Source organism: Episyrphus balteatus, chromosome 1 (genome assembly GCF_945859705.1).
Source record: "Episyrphus balteatus chromosome 1, idEpiBalt1.1, whole genome shotgun sequence".
Lineage (NCBI taxonomy): Eukaryota > Metazoa > Arthropoda > Insecta > Diptera > Syrphidae > Episyrphus > Episyrphus balteatus.
The window spans coordinates 149,421,886-149,440,736 of NC_079134.1; the positions used below are offsets into that span (position 1 = coordinate 149,421,886).

The 18,851-nt window shown below is 31.8% G+C and overlaps 2 protein-coding genes across 3 annotated transcripts in view; both read right to left on the bottom strand.

Annotated features, from left to right (window-relative positions):
- LOC129906631 (GTP-binding protein RAD) overlaps positions 1 to 18,851 on the bottom strand; it is a 191,974-nt gene that overhangs the window by 111,193 nt on the left and 61,930 nt on the right. For both annotated transcript variants that reach the window (XM_055982453.1, XM_055982454.1), the window contains exon 3: positions 5,259 to 5,403. In XM_055982453.1, coding sequence (XP_055838428.1) covers positions 5,259 to 5,403 — 145 coding nt within the window. The remainder of the gene's footprint in view (positions 1 to 5,258; positions 5,404 to 18,851) is intronic.
- LOC129906626 (glycogenin-1-like) overlaps positions 16,202 to 18,851 on the bottom strand; it is a 172,535-nt gene continuing 169,885 nt past the window's right edge. The window contains exon 7 of the mRNA XM_055982443.1: positions 16,202 to 16,222. The gene's annotated coding sequence lies outside the window, so the exon portion shown is untranslated. The remainder of the gene's footprint in view (positions 16,223 to 18,851) is intronic.

The following is an 18,851-nucleotide window of genomic DNA, read 5'->3' on the forward strand; positions in this document are numbered from 1 at the left end:
GCCTGAGAACATAAAAATAAATGTTTTTTTATTGCTGTTTTTAATGAAATTTAATCGAGTTAAAAAAATTCTAGCTCTTTTTGTAGATGTCTCATAGACCTGATCGATATATATATTTTGAGATGAGATGGTATAACATTTTTTATAGGTTCTTAGAGGAAAAAATGGAATTAATGACGTGAGAAGATAAAAATTCAGGTTTTTTTTTTGCTTTTTTTAATGAAAATATTGAAAATGATTGTTTTCAATAAATTATTTTTATATTTTTTGTAAGAATTAAAAAATGGTTTTATTCTTAAGAAGAAATACTTGGCTTTTAAATTGCATAATTTTTTTGTAAGCTTTTAAAAATAAAAAATAAAAAAACTATTTTTTTTAAGCTTTTTCTTGTAAATTATGATGGTTTGAAATAAGTAAACCCTTCAATTGACCGGCTTTACAGACGGTGCAGGGAACTAACTTCACGGGAATTACCTTCACATGGGAAATAACTTCACCTCTAGTGGGAAATAATTTCACTTTTTCCTGGTGTAGTTACGTCCCACTTAAGGTGGGAAATAAGTTCATCGAGAAATTGTGTGAAGATATTTCCCACCTACAATTGGATTTGAAGAATATAAGAAATTTGAACACAGTGCAAAAAATTAAGCTTTATGCAATTTTCTAAAAAACCTCTTTTTTTTAAGCTTTTTACTCCATGGATGCAGTTCTTCTGCATTAAGTCTCATCCCTCTTTCAAGCCGTCTTACTTCATCCAGGCACTTCATCATCATCATTTTTTTAAGACATTGGTGCAGTGTCTTAGCTATCAACAAAACTTAAAAAAAAGATTTAATTTTAAAAAACCTGTCGTGGTCACCCAAAAACAATGTGTTTGAACTTTTTAAAGCGAAAACAAGAAAACTTGCGCCCCATGAACTTTCAATTTTGCATCTACCACAAGACTTTATATTGTATTTCCAAATTTAAACCATAATTTGACAAACAACTTTATGGTTACTTTAATTTTCCTCGACAACATTTTCATCTCCAACGACCTTGTGGCTTAATTTTTGTTGCTTTCCCATAAACTTATGTCAAGCGATAGGCAAAACTTAAAGCATTCATTCTGCTGTAAGTTGAAACTGAATTTCCCTATAATACTTCCTCTCTCAGACAAAAAAAAAAAAATCTATATGAAAATGTTTGCAAGGCAAATAAAACAACAGGCAAAAACAGTTTCATGAAAAGTTTCTATACCAAAAAAAAAAAAACCGGAACATAAAATGTTTCTCTTATATTTTTTTGTTTGTTTCTTGTTTAATTTAATTTATAACATTTTGCCTCAGTACCTGGCTTGGCTATGTACTAAAATTGTGTAGTATGGTACAAAACTTTCAACCTTAAGTGCGGTTTTGTATATATCCAACACAGACTTTTCCCCCCCCCGCAAACATATGACCGTCAAAATGTTTTAAATGTGTCTGGGATGTCGTCGTATCGGTACAAACGACACACATACACAATGTAGACTAGCTCACCGCAGGCTAAAAACATTTATACGAGAAAGTTATAGTACTTTGTTGTGTGCCAGAAAACAGCTCCATTAAAATGTGATGCATTGCCATGTTGTCTGTAATAAAGACCACTTTTACGAGCCATACACAAAAAACCAAAAAAACCTAAGTCAACGTTTTGGCTTTTAGGGTAGAAATTGAACAAAAGCACATTAAGGATTTTGTTCGCCATTTTGAAACTTTGTAATTTCCGGTGATATCAAAAACCAAAGTGCTCATAAGCAAGTATAGAGGTTAGACTCCCCAAACCACTCGACACCAAAAATTGTCAAAGAGTGACAAGTTTATTGTTTTATATCGACTGAAAGAGGCTTTCTAAAATTTGAACTTGTCATGCAATCTAAGCTTTACTTATCTGTGTGCAGAGCCTGCATGCTTTAAATAAATTTTACCCATAAATAGGGTTACCTTGTATACATTTTGAATGAGATTCAATATTGGGTTAATTGGTTGAAGTCTCTCCTTCACTCTGGTCTTTTGCCGAAAAAGGTTATTAATTGAGTTGTGTTTGGGTAAAGGCATTTCGCATAATATTTCCAAAGGGGACTGCTTGTTGTTTGTGTAATTGGGTTTTTTTTTTTACTCCTGAGTTGGTTAGGTTAGGGCATCAATGAAAACGATTTTATATCATCCATATCCACTCGCTACTTGTGTGCATATTGTTTTGGAAGAGCTCTTTGTTTTGGGGTCGATTTTACCAATTATCCGCAGAGTGCAGTCAATTGATACTTTCTGTTTGAATTTTCGTATAACAAAGATAGAGATATTTTCATACTCGAAGAAGTATAGGCTTTTTGTGGTTGGGCATAGACGCTTTTGGGTATTTACTCGTAAAAGGATTCGTTTCATCATAACCCTGGCAGGGATGTTAATTGTCTCTCTGATAAAAGAGAGAGGTTGCATATTTTGTTAAGTAAATTGAGCTTTATGGGGACTGTTAATTTGATTTATTTACTTTGAGAGTATAGGGAAAGGTTTTATATTTGTAAGAGCCTAGTCATAAAACATTTGTATAGAAAATTTTGACCTCATTTTGTGAATGGTTACCTACCATGAAACATAATTCATTATTGAATAGATTCTCTTTACAGCTCACTTAAATGAGAGGATATTTTCTCAAATTGTCTATTTAATTTGAATTTTCTATCGAAAAAGTCTGCTAAATTTAAGATTTTGGTTTTTTAACTGACACAAGTTTTAAAAGGCAACATTTTTAAATACCGACAATTTGATAGTTCTGAGTACAAATTTTTTAGGTACAAATGAAATCAGACTTCCACTATACATTTAATAAGTATTTTTGAAAAATTTTATTAAGTGGAAAATTGTTACCCAGTGTTATCTGTCGACATATTTTGAAGACAATTGGTTAAGAATTCAGTGAAAACTACTTGAAAAAAAAACATAATAAATGTCAACTTAAGCAAAAAAAAAAAACCCATATTTTTATTATACAATTTGTTTTAAGAGAAAAAACTACAGTTTTCGTATATATTTCAAAAACTGCATTTTAGAAGAGTTAAGTATAAAAAACTGTTATTTTAGTTTTTTGTCCAAATTAGACTAGACACCTCTAGAATATACACAACAAATATGAGCTCTTAATATTAATGGAAAGGTCCTCCGCTTTGCAATTTGCCATTTTTACATCAAGCTTCTACTAAAAAAAAATAATTTTTTTTTAAATCCACTTTTTAGCTAATTTCTTTACATATTCTTGTAGGAAATTGAACGCTCTACAAAAAACGCCTTGTGCACTTTTTTCGTTTATCTAACCGTTTAATAGATATTTGAGGTCCGAAAATCGAGAAAATCTTTAAAAATTCGTTTTTTTTTTTCTTAATTTTGTAACAAATTGAAAAATTATAATAATCAAACGCGCAAGACATATTCTTGTAGGAAATAGATTGTTCCACAAAAAAGGTTTTAATAACTTTTTTCATTAATCTAACCATTCTAAAGATATTCGAGGTCAAAGTTAAAAAAAATTATAAAAATATTTTTTACTTTTAAAAATATTCCAATTTACTTCTCCCGTTGCAAAGTTAGGAAAGAAGGACTTACTTTTTCGACATTTAAACTTGAATAACTTTTTATGCACACATGGGATCTTTGACATTTTAATGCTCTGTACCAATTTTCACTTCTATGCGAATTATTTTTGGGTTTGCCCTTTTTTATGTTAATTTTGTCTGGACTATTAGTACATCTGATGGAATGCACAGAAAATTATGAAAAAACTTGTATGTATTGACTCAATGACAGTTTTCGATGCGCTATATTTTATGATATACTGTATGACGATTTCCTTTAAACACTTTTCAGTCTTTGCAATATTGAGAACTGTTTGTGATTAGACTTTGTTTTTTTTTTTTTTTTTTGCTACACGAGTTTCCTACAGTAACTTTCTTTTTCGGTTTTAAGGATTTTTTAATGCTTTTTTTGAAGATTTCTTTACATTTAAACGTAGTTTTGAGCTGATATCGCCGATTTAATTGAAAAATATGGTCATAATTATGCCTTTACTTATATTTTACATTTTTTGATTGAACTTCAAATTTAAAAAAACAAAAATGCGATTTGAAATTGTTAAGAAAAGATGTTTTTTGTGTGTTTTTTTTTTTTTTTGTTGCAAATCATTTTATTTTTATTTAAAACTTAATTAAAATTGAATTGTTAATAAAAATTAGCACAATTTATTATAGTTGTATTTTTTTTTTTATCTTAAGAAAAACTCAATTTTACTCAGCTTATATGTTTTTTAATAAACTGCTCACAAAAAAAAATCGAAACTATATGTATTATCATAATGGTTCACTGTGGTGTATGCGCACTATTTTTTGTGTATGATTTTTTATTTTAATTTTTTAACGAATCCAACATTTCACAAAATATAATAAGTCACATTATTTAATTAAATTAGTATTATCCACTCGAAAATAATTCTTATTTATATTTAATAAAATATCTAGTAAACCTTTGTGCATACAATCCATCATCTTATGACTTTTTAAGAAAAAATGCAATGATTTTTTTTTGTTACATTTTATTGACTTTTATGAATCGAATTTACTCAATCGAGCGTAAAGGAATGAATTCATATAAATGTGAATATACAAAAATATACCTCTTTCAAACATATGAATATTCCAATATATGATTGAAAAGCTTTGACATTGAAAAGATTTACTTTATGCTTTTAGAAGCAATCCAATTTCTAATATTTATGCTTCTCTGATTTGAGTGATATACTATTTTTTTTTTTTGCATCAGAAATAGAAATAGGTATTCTTGATATAAATAATAATGATACCTTCTCAAACTATATACTTAAATTCACAAAAAAAAACAAAATTATTTCCATCGAAATGAGTTTCGTGTTAATATTAAACGAAAACGACCAAATGCAATCATTCTACCATAAACAATATATTTCTATATATCAAATGATTTGAAAATGTCAAAGGAAAATTTTTAAGTTCAAATCAATTTTACAAAATTTTCTTAATCAATGTGCGTTTAGTCGTTCAAAAATAGTCCAATAAATCACTTTGAATTAAATTCCTTTACCAATATCCTTTTTGTGTGTTTTAGAATAAGTTTTTTTTTTTTTTTTAGTATGAGAGAGTTTCAGATTGGTTTGGTTTTGTTATATTTTTGGGACCAATTAAGAATTTCTATAAAACGAGAAGGAATACTAACCTGGCTGTGGTCGTCTTTGTGAAAGTTTACGTCTTTGTGGCGGTGTTTCCGTTTCACTAAGTCGTGGCTCACTGGTACAGTAAGAGCGGGTTTCTTGAAGATTTTGTTGTTGCTGTTGTTGTTGTGCTTGGGCTTTTCTTCGAACCTTTAATTAGAAGAAAAGTTTGGTAAAGGGTTTTTGTAAATTTAGAAATGAAAATTCAATTAAATTTTAATTTTAAAATAAGTTCCAATCCATTAAGTGAGACGCCTCTTTATAAGTTCTATTAATAAATGAAAACCACAAGTTTTTTTTTTGGGGTCTGGTTGCTGTGTTCAGGGGCGGACTGGGAGTCAAAGAGCCTTCCGGGACTTTTAGGAAAAGGGCCACAAAATACTTACATAATTATTTACTTACTGGAAATATTTAAAAATAAAAGTTGATATGCAGAAATTGTTTTTTTTATATGCAGTGGTCGAAAAATAATTAGAAACAAGCTCTTTTTTTCAAAATGTATGTATGTTCTTAATATAAATAAAAAATATTAGAAATATTTTTTAACAGAGACATTTGAAGAGCTTCTTCTTCTTCCTTTTTCTCGGCGCTGTTATGATCTCGATGTCGAGGGGATCATAACCTTCCCACGTTACTGCTTCACACTAGTGATCCGCCTGTGGGGTTCGCCGGGTTGACCTCAGAAATAGGCGGCAAGCCTCCCGGTTTTGTATTGTTCCGTTTCTGAGGCCAACTGAATGCTGGTGTTTTTGTATTTGCTTGTACCAGGAGTTTTTAGGCCTACCTTTCTTTTTATTTCGTGTTGGAACGTTATATGATATTGCTTTTTTGACGGGGTTCTCAGGATCTCTCCTTTGAACATGGCAATACCAACTGAGTCGGTCGTGTTCAATTTTTTGGGAGATGGTATTTTTAACATGAAGGCTTCCTCGGATCTTTCTACTTCTAATTCTATCAAGCTTTGTTACTCCTGCTGTCATGCGAAGCATCTTCATCTCAGCTGCCGTTAACTTACTCTAATACTTTTTGTACATTGTCCAACATTGTGAACCGTATGTGAGTGCTGGACGCACAACTGCGGTGTAGAGCCTTCCTTTCAGCTTAGGGGCATTTTTCGATCACAGAAGATAGCAGAATTTTCCCGCCACTTCATCCACCCTACGCTTACGCGATGATTGATATCGTCATCACAAGTACCTTCGTTATTTATCATAGACCCCAGATATTAAACTACACCATTCAAATAAATGTCAGGAATAGGCCTGTGTGGATCAGACATTTGAAGAGCTTGATGTTTTATTAACGATCTCGTCTTTATTGCACCTTCTTTTTCTAAAATATAAGGGGTTGGTCTGTCAGGAATAATTGTTAAGGACGTTTTATCTATTTTTTTCGGAACATGTGGCATTTTACGAGGACTGCAACCACATTAACCGACTTATAGAAATTAGTCGGTGATAGTCCTTTTTATTAATTGTACCTACTTTTAATTAATTGACCAAGTTTGGAAAATGTAAATGCTAAAAATCATTTATTTTTTCAAATAAAAGCATTTGTTTTTAAAAGTTTTCGTGAATTTATCCAGTGCTTTTGTTTGTCATGTTAAAGCTTTTAAAATTTCAAAACTTTTAATTACATGTTAAAAGTTAAATTAAAATTTAAGATTTCACAATTTCAAAATCTTTTAAAATAAAAGGATAATGTTAAAAAACAACAATTCACGATTTTCACAAAAAAAAAATAATATTTTTAACAGTTACTAACAGTACCTTTTACTTTATTAGGTACTTCGATAAATTAATTAAATATTATATCATTTTTTAAATTGATATTAAAATTCTTATAAAATTAAATTAAAAATATTTTTGTGAGTTATCAGGCACATAAAAAGCTTTGATATTCTAAGCAACTTTATCTATGCATTCTATTACGATTTTATAATGTTTTTGTCCCGGGTTATGCTCCAGAAATATGGTCACCGTAATTATACCACAACTCGTGTTTGCTAAAAATTTGTTAAATATGTATTTTGTATACACAGGGTGTCCCAAAAGTAATGGATCAAATTCTTACGGTTTTCGATTTAATGCAGTTTTTGCGAAATTTCGAAAAGTCCCGACTTTGCAACTGTATTTTGCTCCCTCCGCTCATAATAGATTTTTGTTTTTTACAATTCTTTCACTAAAACATTTCTTAATAATAAGAAATAATTAATAAATCAAAATATTTTTTGCTGCAAATCAATTAAGAGTTCAATATTTTTTAAAAACTCAATTTGTTACTTTTATTTCATATTTTGTCACCTAAATCTCTAATTAGGGGAGATTAGGTACTGTTGAAGCAAAGGACGGTTGAAACAATACAAGTAGCTCGAGAATCGTTAGTGATACAGTACGACTTATAGGGAATCGAATGTATTTGAAATTTCAATTGTTTGTCAAGGGTTGGTGATGAATGACCAAAACCCATAATCCCAAAGAGAAAATCCCCAAAGCCAAAATCCCCAAGACAGACCTGGAGACAAAATCTCCAGGAAAAAATCTCAAAAAAAAAAATCTCCGAGCGAAAATCCCAAAATTTCAGATGCGTAAGTTGTGTATCAAGCAATCAAATCGCGCGCGCGACAAGGCGACAAGGCAACATGGCGACAAGGCGACATGGCGACAAGGCGACATGGCGACAAGGCGACATGGCGACAAGGCGACATGGCGACATGGCGACAAGGCGACATGGCGACAAGGCGACATGGCGACAGGGCGACATGGCGACAAGGCGACATGGCGACATGGCGACAAGGCGACAAGGCGACAAGGCGACAAGGCGACATGGCGACAAGGCGACATGGCGACAAGGCGACAAGGTGACAAGGTGACAAGGCAACATGGCGACAAGGCGACAAGGCGACATGGCGACAAGGCGACATGGCGACAAGGTGACATGGCGACAAGGCGACATGGCGACAAGGCGACATGGCGACAAGGCGACATGGCGACATGGCGACAAGGCGACATGGCGACAAGGCGACATGGCGACAAGGCGACATGGCGACAAGGCGACATGGCGACAAGGCGACATGGCGACATGGCGACAAGGCGACATGGCGACAAGGCGACATGGCGACAAGGCGACATGGCGACAAGGCGACATGGCGACAAGGCGACATGGCGACAAGGCGACATGGCGACAAGGCGACAAGGCGACAAGGCGACATGGCGACAAGGCGACAAGGTGACAAGGCAACATGGCGACAAGGCGACAAGGCGACATGGCGACAAGGCGACATGGCGACAAGGTGACATGGCGACAAGGCGACATGGCGACAAGGCGACATGGCGACATGGCGACAAGGCGACATGGCGACAAGGCGACATGGCGACAAGGCGACATGGCGACAAGGTGACATGGCGACAAGGCGACATGGCGACATGGCGACAAGGCGACATGGCGACAAGGCGACATGGCGACAAGGCGACATGGCGACAAGGCGACATGGCGACAAGGCGACATGGCGACAAGGCGACATGGCGACAAGGCGACAAGGCGACAAGGCGACATGGCGACATGGCGACATGGCGACAAGGCGACATGTTTACAGATTTATTCTATCACGTCTAGTTTTTGAGCTACACTCATCATTATTTTCGCTATAAACTCCCAAAAAGTAATTTTAAATTTAATATAATATGTAATATGTTGGTTTTTTTAAGTCAAAAACAGAAGACGCAAACTGGAATTTGGTTCAAAAACCGTTCATTACTTTGGAAAAAACAAGCAAGATTTGGAGATATTTATCATAAATTTCTTTTTTCAATATCTTCTAGAAAAAAATAATTTTGAAAAAAAAAATAAGTAACTTAAGGACGTTTTAATCGCGCGTGCGATTTGATTGCTTGATACACAACTTGCGCATCTTCATTTTGGAAAGACCTATTTTTACTCATATTTATTTGTAAGCTGTGATAACTTGCTTCAAAAGATTATGCTAAGTTCAACTTGCTGTATCCTTCCAGTATATTAGAATCATTGTTCCAGTATATTAGAATCATTGTCAAGTCACGGTTGTTTACATAATTTATGATCCGTTGTAATAGAGCAACCTTTATGATTTTAAAATTGTCGTGTTAAGTTCTGATTTTACTTTGACTTACAGGGTTGTTCTATCATTCTATTACGTTTTTGTTTTTGCTAATTGGAGATTTTTGGGGATTTGGAGAAAATGGGAGAAAAAATTATTTATTGGAGATTTTGTCCATTGGATGCCTTTCCCCATGGAGATTTTGTCCATGGGGTCAAAAATTTTCTGGAGATTTTATCCGATTGAGATTTTTTTTTGGAGATAGTGTAGGTTTCCCGTTTGTCAAAAGAGCTTTTTTTTCGGAAAATGACAGGAACTATGTGATCGAAGAGCTACCTTACGGAAAGGATATAAAATATTGTTTCAGTGTATTTGTTTTTAAAACTTTGTGAAAATCGAAAGCTTGGTCTTGTTCAAGCTTTTTGAACCGAATACTTTTTTAAAATGAAAGAGAGATATACAAACAAGCTACTAGGGGGAAGAAGAAAAAACATCGTGTTTACTTTTTTGACTTTGTGTTTTGATGTAGTTCAGGCTTAACACAACAAATAAAGTACCTTGGCACCACTGCTTTTATCGAGTAAAATCTGGATAATTATCTGGATTTTTCAAAAATCTATACAGATAAAGTTTTTGTTGTTTTTTGTTTTTTGCCTCGAAAGATTCATATAGGGCCCCCAAACAGAATTCGGTAGGCCTCCAAAGATGCATAGGAGGCCTTCATTGACTTAAAGGCCATAAAGATAATTCCATGGGCCTCGAAAGATCCATATGGGGCCCACAAACAGAATTCGGTAGGCCCCTAAAGATCCATAGGAGGCCTTCATTGACTTAAACGCCATAAACATGATTCTGTGGGCCTCGCAAGATCCATATGGGGCCCCCTGAAAATCCATAGGGGGCCCACAATTAGAATTCGGTAGGCCCCTAAAGATCCATAGGAGGCCTTCATTGACTTAAACGCCGTAAACATGATTCTGTGGGCCTCGCAAGATCCATATGGGGCCCCCTGAAAATCCATAGGGGGCCCACAATTAGAATTCGGTAGGCCCATTAAGATCCATAGGAGGCCCCCTGAAAATCCATAGGGGACCCACAAACAGAATTCGGTATGCCCCTAAAGATCCATAGGAGGCCTTCATTGACTTAAACGCCATAAACATGATTCTGTGGGCCTCGAAAGATCCATATATGGCCCCCTGAAAATCCATAGGGGGCCCACAAACAGAATTCGGTAGGCCCCTAAAGATCCATAGCAGCCCTTCATTGACTTAAAGGCCACAAAGATAATTCTGTGGGCCTCGAAAGATCCATATGGGGCCCCCTGAAAATCCATAGGGGACCCACAAACAGAATTCGGTAGGCCCCTAAAGATCCATAGGAGGCCTTCATTAACTTAAACGCCATAAACATGATTCTGTGGGCCTCGAAATATCCATATGGGACCCTTTGAAAATCTATAGGGGGCCCACAAACAGAATTCGGTAGGCCCATTAAGATCCATAGGTGGCCTTCATTGACTTAAAGGTCACAAAGATAATTCTGTGGGCCTCGAAAGATCCATATGGGGCCCCCTGAAAATCCATAGGGGACCCACAAACAGAATTCGGTAGGCCCCTAAATATCCATAGGAGGCCTTTATTGACTTAAACGCCATAAACATGATTTTGTGGGCCTCGAAATATCCATATGGGGCCCTTTGAAAATCCATAGGGGGCCCACAAACAGAATTCGGTAGGCCCATTAAGATCCATAGGAGGCCTACGTTGACTTAAATGCCGCAAACATAATTCTGTGGGCCTCGGAACATACATAGGGGGCTCACAAACATAATTCTATAGGTCTCGAAAGATCCATAAGGGGCACAATAGATTTATACTGACTGAAAAGGCCAGAAACCGATTTGAAGCATGACGTGAGTGAATTTAAAAATGGAATTTCAAGTGCTTTTAAGAAATGTTTTCTTGCCCGAGGGCCTACCGGGAAAAATCCAGAATGCCCGGTGGGCCAGTCCGCCCCTGGCTGTGTTACTTCAAAAATTTTCCTATTTTACATTCGGAAGCAGATATATTCGATTTTCTTCTGAGACAATCGTGTTTTACCAAAAAAGCGAACAACATTAACTTTTTTTTTCTCATTTGGGTAATTCCATGTAATGGTTTTGGCAGAACTTTCAAAGAAGTTATATCATCAAAAAGTCTTATATCTCTTCTAAAGGATAGATCCATATTCAAATCTATACGTTGCGTAAAATAGTATAAAAATGACTTCTTGAAATTGATGTCTGCAAAATTTTTTTTTAATGCAATTAGTTTTCATCAAAAGAACCAAAAAAAAATTTTTTTTCTATCACCCTTTTATCAATTTTTTTATATCACAGCCTATGATAAATTGTATATCATAAGAAAGGTTATCACTTTGGCTTTAATTATGTGTCTCAACCATATCTCTACAACTCCTACAAAAAAAGTTACTAAACTGGTGGTTGGTCTGGTAGTTTTGAAATCTTTTTTAAATTTAATTTTTGTAGCTTGTATTGCAGGTACCTTTATGTGCGGTATGTCAAATGAGAGTTCCTATTATTTACTAGCTAAATAAACAGTCAAATTTTCTAATTTAATTTTTTTATAACTTTTAACAAAATTGAAATTTTTCAAAAATACTTTGGAATATTATTTTTAACATATAAATCTTCCAATATATGTATGCAAAAAAAAAGTATCAAATTCGAGAAGTCGGTTTTAGGTGGCCCACTTGAGAAAATTTGACTCAAAGTTAAATCAAATTTCTATGTGCTCTGGGTAAAAAGATATAGATTGTTAAAATCAGTAACATCTTTTTACCGATATCTCAAAATTATAAAAAATGAAAATAATTCAAATTCTGTTCAAATATTTTCCTGTCTATTATCTACACCTTTAAAAATTCTGTAGTATTTTTTAATACAGCTCTTGTATTAAAGCAATTTTCAACAGAAAAAATATTACATTTTAATACTTCCAAAACATTATAATTATTTTTAATCTTTTTTGTATTAAATTTCAATATTTAAATATTAAGTTTATTACTTGCAATACAAAAATTATTAGAAAATAATCTCCGTCTGTTAAATTCTAATCTTGTATTGAATTTTAATACCGCTGTACTAGATTTAAATATTTTTGTATTACATTTTAATATAATTGTATTAAAATGTAATACAAATTTATTAAAAACTAATATAAAAAGTATTAAATGGAAATACAATAGGTAATATTAAATTTTAATCCAACGACGCCAGCAGCCAGAAAAAATCCATTGTTTGAGGTACCTTTTCTATAAAAAAAAAATGAAATCAGAAAATGTAAATTTGTACAAATTTTAAGGCGCTTTGTGTTTTTTCGAAGCAAAATGCATACATTGCAGATGAATTTTGATCGGCAGTAAGATTTCACATGCCACAGTTTGTGAAACAGATAAACTAGAGAAAATAATATCACCATTATTATATTATTTATGATTAGTATTTATTTTCAGTAATGAATTGAGGAAAAGAATACATTTTATTAATTTTAAATACTTTTGGTATTAAATTGAAATATTTTGTATAATCTTTTAATAAAATTGTTATTAGAAATTAATATAAAAAGATTAAAATTTAATATGCAATACTAGTAATTTAATACATTTGGTATTAAATTCTAATATAAACTGTATTATTTTTTAATACAACTATATTAAATTTTAATACATTTTGTATTAAATAAAAATTTTAATACTTGTCATGTATTAAATTTTAATATACATTTCTGGTGTAGACCTATATGTAACCCAAAAAATATTAAAAAATACTCCAGAATTTTTAACCGTGTATCTTTCCATTAAAATTTCATCCATCTATCTATCAGAAAAAAAAAATATATTAATAAAAACCTGTTGAAAACGATTCAAAAAAAAATTGGTTCAAGAAAAATAGTTTTTCCCATTTTTTGCTCAAAAATCAATTTAAGAATCCAGTTTTTGCACAAGTACCTATGCAAATCAATAATGTCTATACCTACTGAAAGTTCAAAAATTTTTGAAAAGTTTGAAAAATTCTGAAAAATAAAAAAATACTCATATTTCGAAATCTAGAGGATTGAAAAAATAATGTAAATTTGATTACAATTTAATAAAAAATCCAAAAATAAATTTTATTAAAATTTAAGCAAAAGATAAAGCAAGCAAATTAAAATAAAAGAAACAAAAATCATTCAATATCTTGAGAAAGAGTTTTTCATTAAGCTTTTTTATATTTAAACAGTTAATATTTCGAAAGAAACATATGCATTATAAAAAGCCTTTTCTTGCTCTCAATAATAATAATAAAATGGAACACAAAAGATGAAACATTATATCGCAAATTCGCGTTGCCGTAAGTACGTTATTATTATTAGTTTCATTTGTGAAATAATATTAGAATACAATTGCATGTAAGAGATGAAGTCTCTTACAATAAATCTATTAAGGCATTTTATTTATTAACTTTTCTTTGATATACATAAATAAAATAGCTTTTTTGAAGGCTTACTCCTGCTTTCATTTTAGAAATTGTTCCTAACTCAGTTTAAAATTTTTTAAGAATTTTTTTCAATACATATGCCATTCGTAAAAAAAAATTATCTATCAATTGTATAACCTTTCAAATAAGTTATAGTAGAGTTTCAAATATCTAGTAGTTTAATTTTAATTTTGCATTTTTACCGACTTCCAAAAAGGAGGAGGTATTCAATTCGTCTGTATTTTTTTTTTTTTTTTTTTTATGTTTGTTACCGCATAACTTTGGACTGAGTGAACCAATTTTGATAATTCTTTTTGTATTGGAAAGCTGGTGGCTGCAGTGTGGTCCCATTTCATAGCCATAGGAACTATTTTAAAAACCATAAAACCGAGTTTTGATCCATTGAAGTCGGTTTTGTTTTTTTGCTAAAAATGATTATAATCTACCATACTGCTTACAACCTCAAACGGAACGGGAGAATGTTCTACCTGCCTTTTTTCTACGTTATCACCTCAGAAATTTCTTTGAGGTCTGGTTGTTAGTTATTTGCAATCAATTTGTTTTCTTAAATTCGGTTTAAATAGGGTTTATTAATAAGAAAAAAAAATTCAATTTGGCTTCTAAGGAATCACTTAAAACAAAAAAAAGATTCCCTTTTCTTATCTCACTGAACAGAGAAAAATGCTCCAAAAATACATTAAAATTTGTTCATTAAATATAGATAAACTTAAATTTTATAATTATGTAAATTATTTTCCATAATGTCATATGCAAACAAACCCCTTCTCATTCCAAGACTTTCCTCATTCCAAAAAAGCAAATTCCATTTTAACTAACAATGTAGTTTTTCATCTCACATCGACATCAGAGTGTTCTTTTGTGATGTCGACAAGATGAACTTCTTCAAAGTGAGAAAAGGTAAACTTAACTTGGTCGTGAAGATGAGGAATACCGCACATACCTATATTAACCCCATCGTTCGACATGAGTTTAGATCCTTCAAGCCAGCGAAAATACTCGTATAGAAAATCAAGAAGATAAATTTAATAAATATTCAGAGCATCTCGGGGGTTTTCATGGTTGTGCGAAGAAAAAAAGAGAAAAAAACTAAATCCGCAACTTTCATGTTATGCACATAAATCCTCCTTGAAAGAAGCTTTAGAATGCAAACTTTTTCTTTCTTAAAAATAATTTGCTGTGGTTTGCAATATAAAAGAAGTTGTGCATGTTTTTTCGATATTAACATGCATGCAAATCAACAGAGGAATTTTTACTATGGTTCACACTTTCCGCGAAATAGTTTCACACATACATTCCAGATTTTGTATGAAAATATCTTGACTCTGCATAAACTATGCAAGCAAACTTAACACACAAATCATAGAGCAGGCAGCCTGCACTTGTGGCAATGCAACAGAGCGTAAATCTTGAGCTGATATAAAACTATGTGCGACACGCATGCATATAGTGAAAGTGAATCCTTTCTATTTGTGGCAAGAGGAATGTGTATTCTATTAATAGACCTTGTAGCAGCATCCAACATGCCAGCAACACATTATGAGGTCGAATGACTGCATCATCGCCAAGCTTGTGTCGTATGAATATTGAAATAGCTCTTCGAGTCTTTCGAGTACAAATAAAAAGTCATTGATCCCTGGTCTACTTTATAAATAAAAAAAAATGTTAAAATACATTTTGTATTTTTGGCAAATTAATACAAAAAAAAAATAATAAGAAAATAAGAATTTTGTGGTGAATAAATTATATTTATTTTAAAGGTGTTTTCTTAGCGTTAAAATCTTTATTAAAAAATATGCCAAATAGTAATGACTTTTTTTAAATGAACTTTTTTAAAATGATTTTTTTTAAGCGTAAATTCTTACACAAATGCTTTATTACCTATCTGATTAACATTATGAGCTGTGTTTTTTCTGCAACTCAGTAGTTACTCATTTTTCATTTTAAACGAAAAACAAATCACAGAAATAAATACCTATTTGTTTTTTTTTTTTTGCGAATAAAATAAAATAAAATGCACGACTGGGTCGGACGTACTTGCTCATGTAGTTTAAATCGTCTATAATTTAAATAATTATTGGAATTTAAAGATTGTGTTTATGTTTAAAAAAAAAAAAAATTTAAATCGAAAAAAAAAATTTATTTTTTAATTTGAATTTTTTCAAAAACTTTTTTTTATAATTTTATTTACATTGAACACTTCAAAATGATAAGAAATATTTGTCTGTAAATTTTGAATAGTATAGGTAAGCAAATCGTTTGATGAAATATATGGTATTCAAAAAAAATTCCAATTTTGCAATTTTTGAGATCTAAGAGATATTATTAAAAATTTAGTGTTTTTACATTTTTTTTTATTTTTTACTTGCGATGAATGTACTATAGGGCAAGTTTGGGATTCGGAAAAAAAATTGAACTCCAGATAACAATTTTACGTGACATTACGATGATCAAAAATGCCAAAAAAGCGGGTCCGGCAATTCTGTCTGTCTGTCCGTCTGTCTGTCTGTCTGTCTGTCTGTCTTTGTGTACCTCGAGCTACCACCTAAACTAATGGAGTGATTTTTTCAAACTTGCTAGTTAACAGTTTTGGGTGATTCCCTAGAGGACAAATTGAAATTTTATACTATACAGAAAATTAGTTTTTTTTTTCAAAAACGGCTCTAATGATTTTGATTCAAAGGACCATGGGCATTTTGGGCCCAATTTCAACATTGCTCAACAGTGATGAAATGCATGTCAAATGAAAGGTCTTGAGGAGTACTGTAATTTATTATATCGGGGTGAAGTCGAAATCGAGCGCAAAAGTGGTGTTTTTGACCATTTTATAAAATAGTACTCAAAGTGAAAAAAAATATATTTAAAAAAAGTGGCAACACGCAACACTTACTATAAAGTGTTTCACCTTTTTCAAAAGCTAGACATCCACCTTTAATCAAAATAAAGCTATTTCTATTAATAGTTTTCGAAAAAATGATTTATAAATAAAAAAATGTAAAAAAAATAAGGTAAAATCAAAATATTTAGTACTAATTTTTTTTTCACTTTTTGTGAAATAAAGCTTTAAAATGACTTTTTATTCACTGCAATATCAATTTATAAAATACTGAAAACCAAATTAATCCAGTCAAATAAGGGTTTAACCTCGGAATGAATGTTAGTAGAAATTTTTTTTGCTCAATATCTTCCTTTTGCCATTCTATAACATATCTCAAAAGTCTAGAAAAATCTCATGTCCGCTTGTCGCGATTTCAAGGTCAAATCGCGAAATGCAGATTTTCAAAATTAGCAAAAATAGGCTATGGTATTATATACACATATGATACATGATTTCAAGCTATTTTTTAATGCTGATTCCAAAAAATCAAAAATCAAGACAATCTGACGTCTCTGGAAAAAGTTATACCTGTTTTTCATCTGTCAACTCATATTATTATAACAGTTGCAAACTTACTGCCGACAAACCCTTAAAAGTTATGGTAGATGAACCAAATTTTGCATGAAGATTTTAGAATCCATCATTATTAAAAATCAAAACAATCCATTACAAAAAATATATATACCTACGAAATAATGGTATTTTTTTATGGAGCGGCAAATTTTAGGATATGCACTAAAGAAGATTCTTGTTCATCTAAGGAATAAGTGCTAATAGGCTAATTTTTTCATTTTAATCTTTGTTTGGATATTCTTTAACTTCCCTCAAAAATCTAAAAAAATCTCATGTCCGCAAGTCCTAATTTTCTTGGTTTGAAAATAAGGTGCATACCTATTTTAAAAAATTAATAAGAAAAGTTTAAATTTGTATATGTATACCAACATAAGCGACATGATTTAAAGGTATTTTTTAACACTTATTCCAACAAAACTCACAAACAAGTCAACCTGACCATCCCTGAAAAGTAATGCACCTTATTCATGTTGATCTGACACAAATATCTGAAGTGAAGTTTTTCGATCTTTTAAAATCTGCACCTTATTTTCAAACCAAGAAAATTAGGACTTGCGGACATGAGATTTTTTTAGATTTTTGAGGGTAGTTAAAGAATATCCAAACAAAGATTAAAATGAAAAAATAGCCTATTAGCACTTATTCCTAAGATGAACAAGAATCTTCTTTAGTGCATATCCTAAAATTTGCCGCTCCATAAAAAAATACCATTATTTCGTAGGTATATATATTTTTTGTAATGGATTGTTTTGATTTTTAATAATGATGGATTCTAAAATCTTCATGCAAAATTTGGTTCATCTACCATAACTTTTAAGGGTTTGTCGGCAGTAAGTTTGCAACTGTTATAATAATATGAGTTGACAGATGAAAAACAGGTATAACTTTTTCCAGAGACGTCAGATTGTCTTGATTTTTGATTTTTTGGAATCAGCATTAAAAAATAGCTTGAAATCATGTATCATATGTGTATATAATACCATAGCCTATTTTTGCTAATTTTGAAAATCTGCATTTCGCGATTTGACCTTGAAATCGCGACAAGCGGACATGAGATTTTTCTAGACTTTTGAGATATGTTATAGAATGGCAAAAGGAAGATATTGAGCAAAAAAAATTTCTACTAACATTCATTCCGAGATTTACCCCTTTTTTCTCCTTATTTTACTGTATTAAATAGTTTTATCTCTTCTAGTTTTAAGAAAATCGAAAACTACTAAAACTTCATTTTTTCCATACGATTTTTTATGCTGATTCATTGCTGATGTTTTTCCAATATTTTTTTCATAGGTATATATTAATTATTTTATATTTACTACACCTACTAATTCGTCTTACCAAATCGTCAAGGACCAAATCGTAACCGATGTCAACGTTTTGTTGACAGAAAATAAAATTACAGTTATCCAGACTAGAAACATACGAAAGTAACGAGTAACGATATTATTGATACTGGCACTAGAACCAAACCATATGCCATTGATTTTATAACTGTAAGGCCCAGTTGTACAAATATTTAATACTTGGTTCAACAA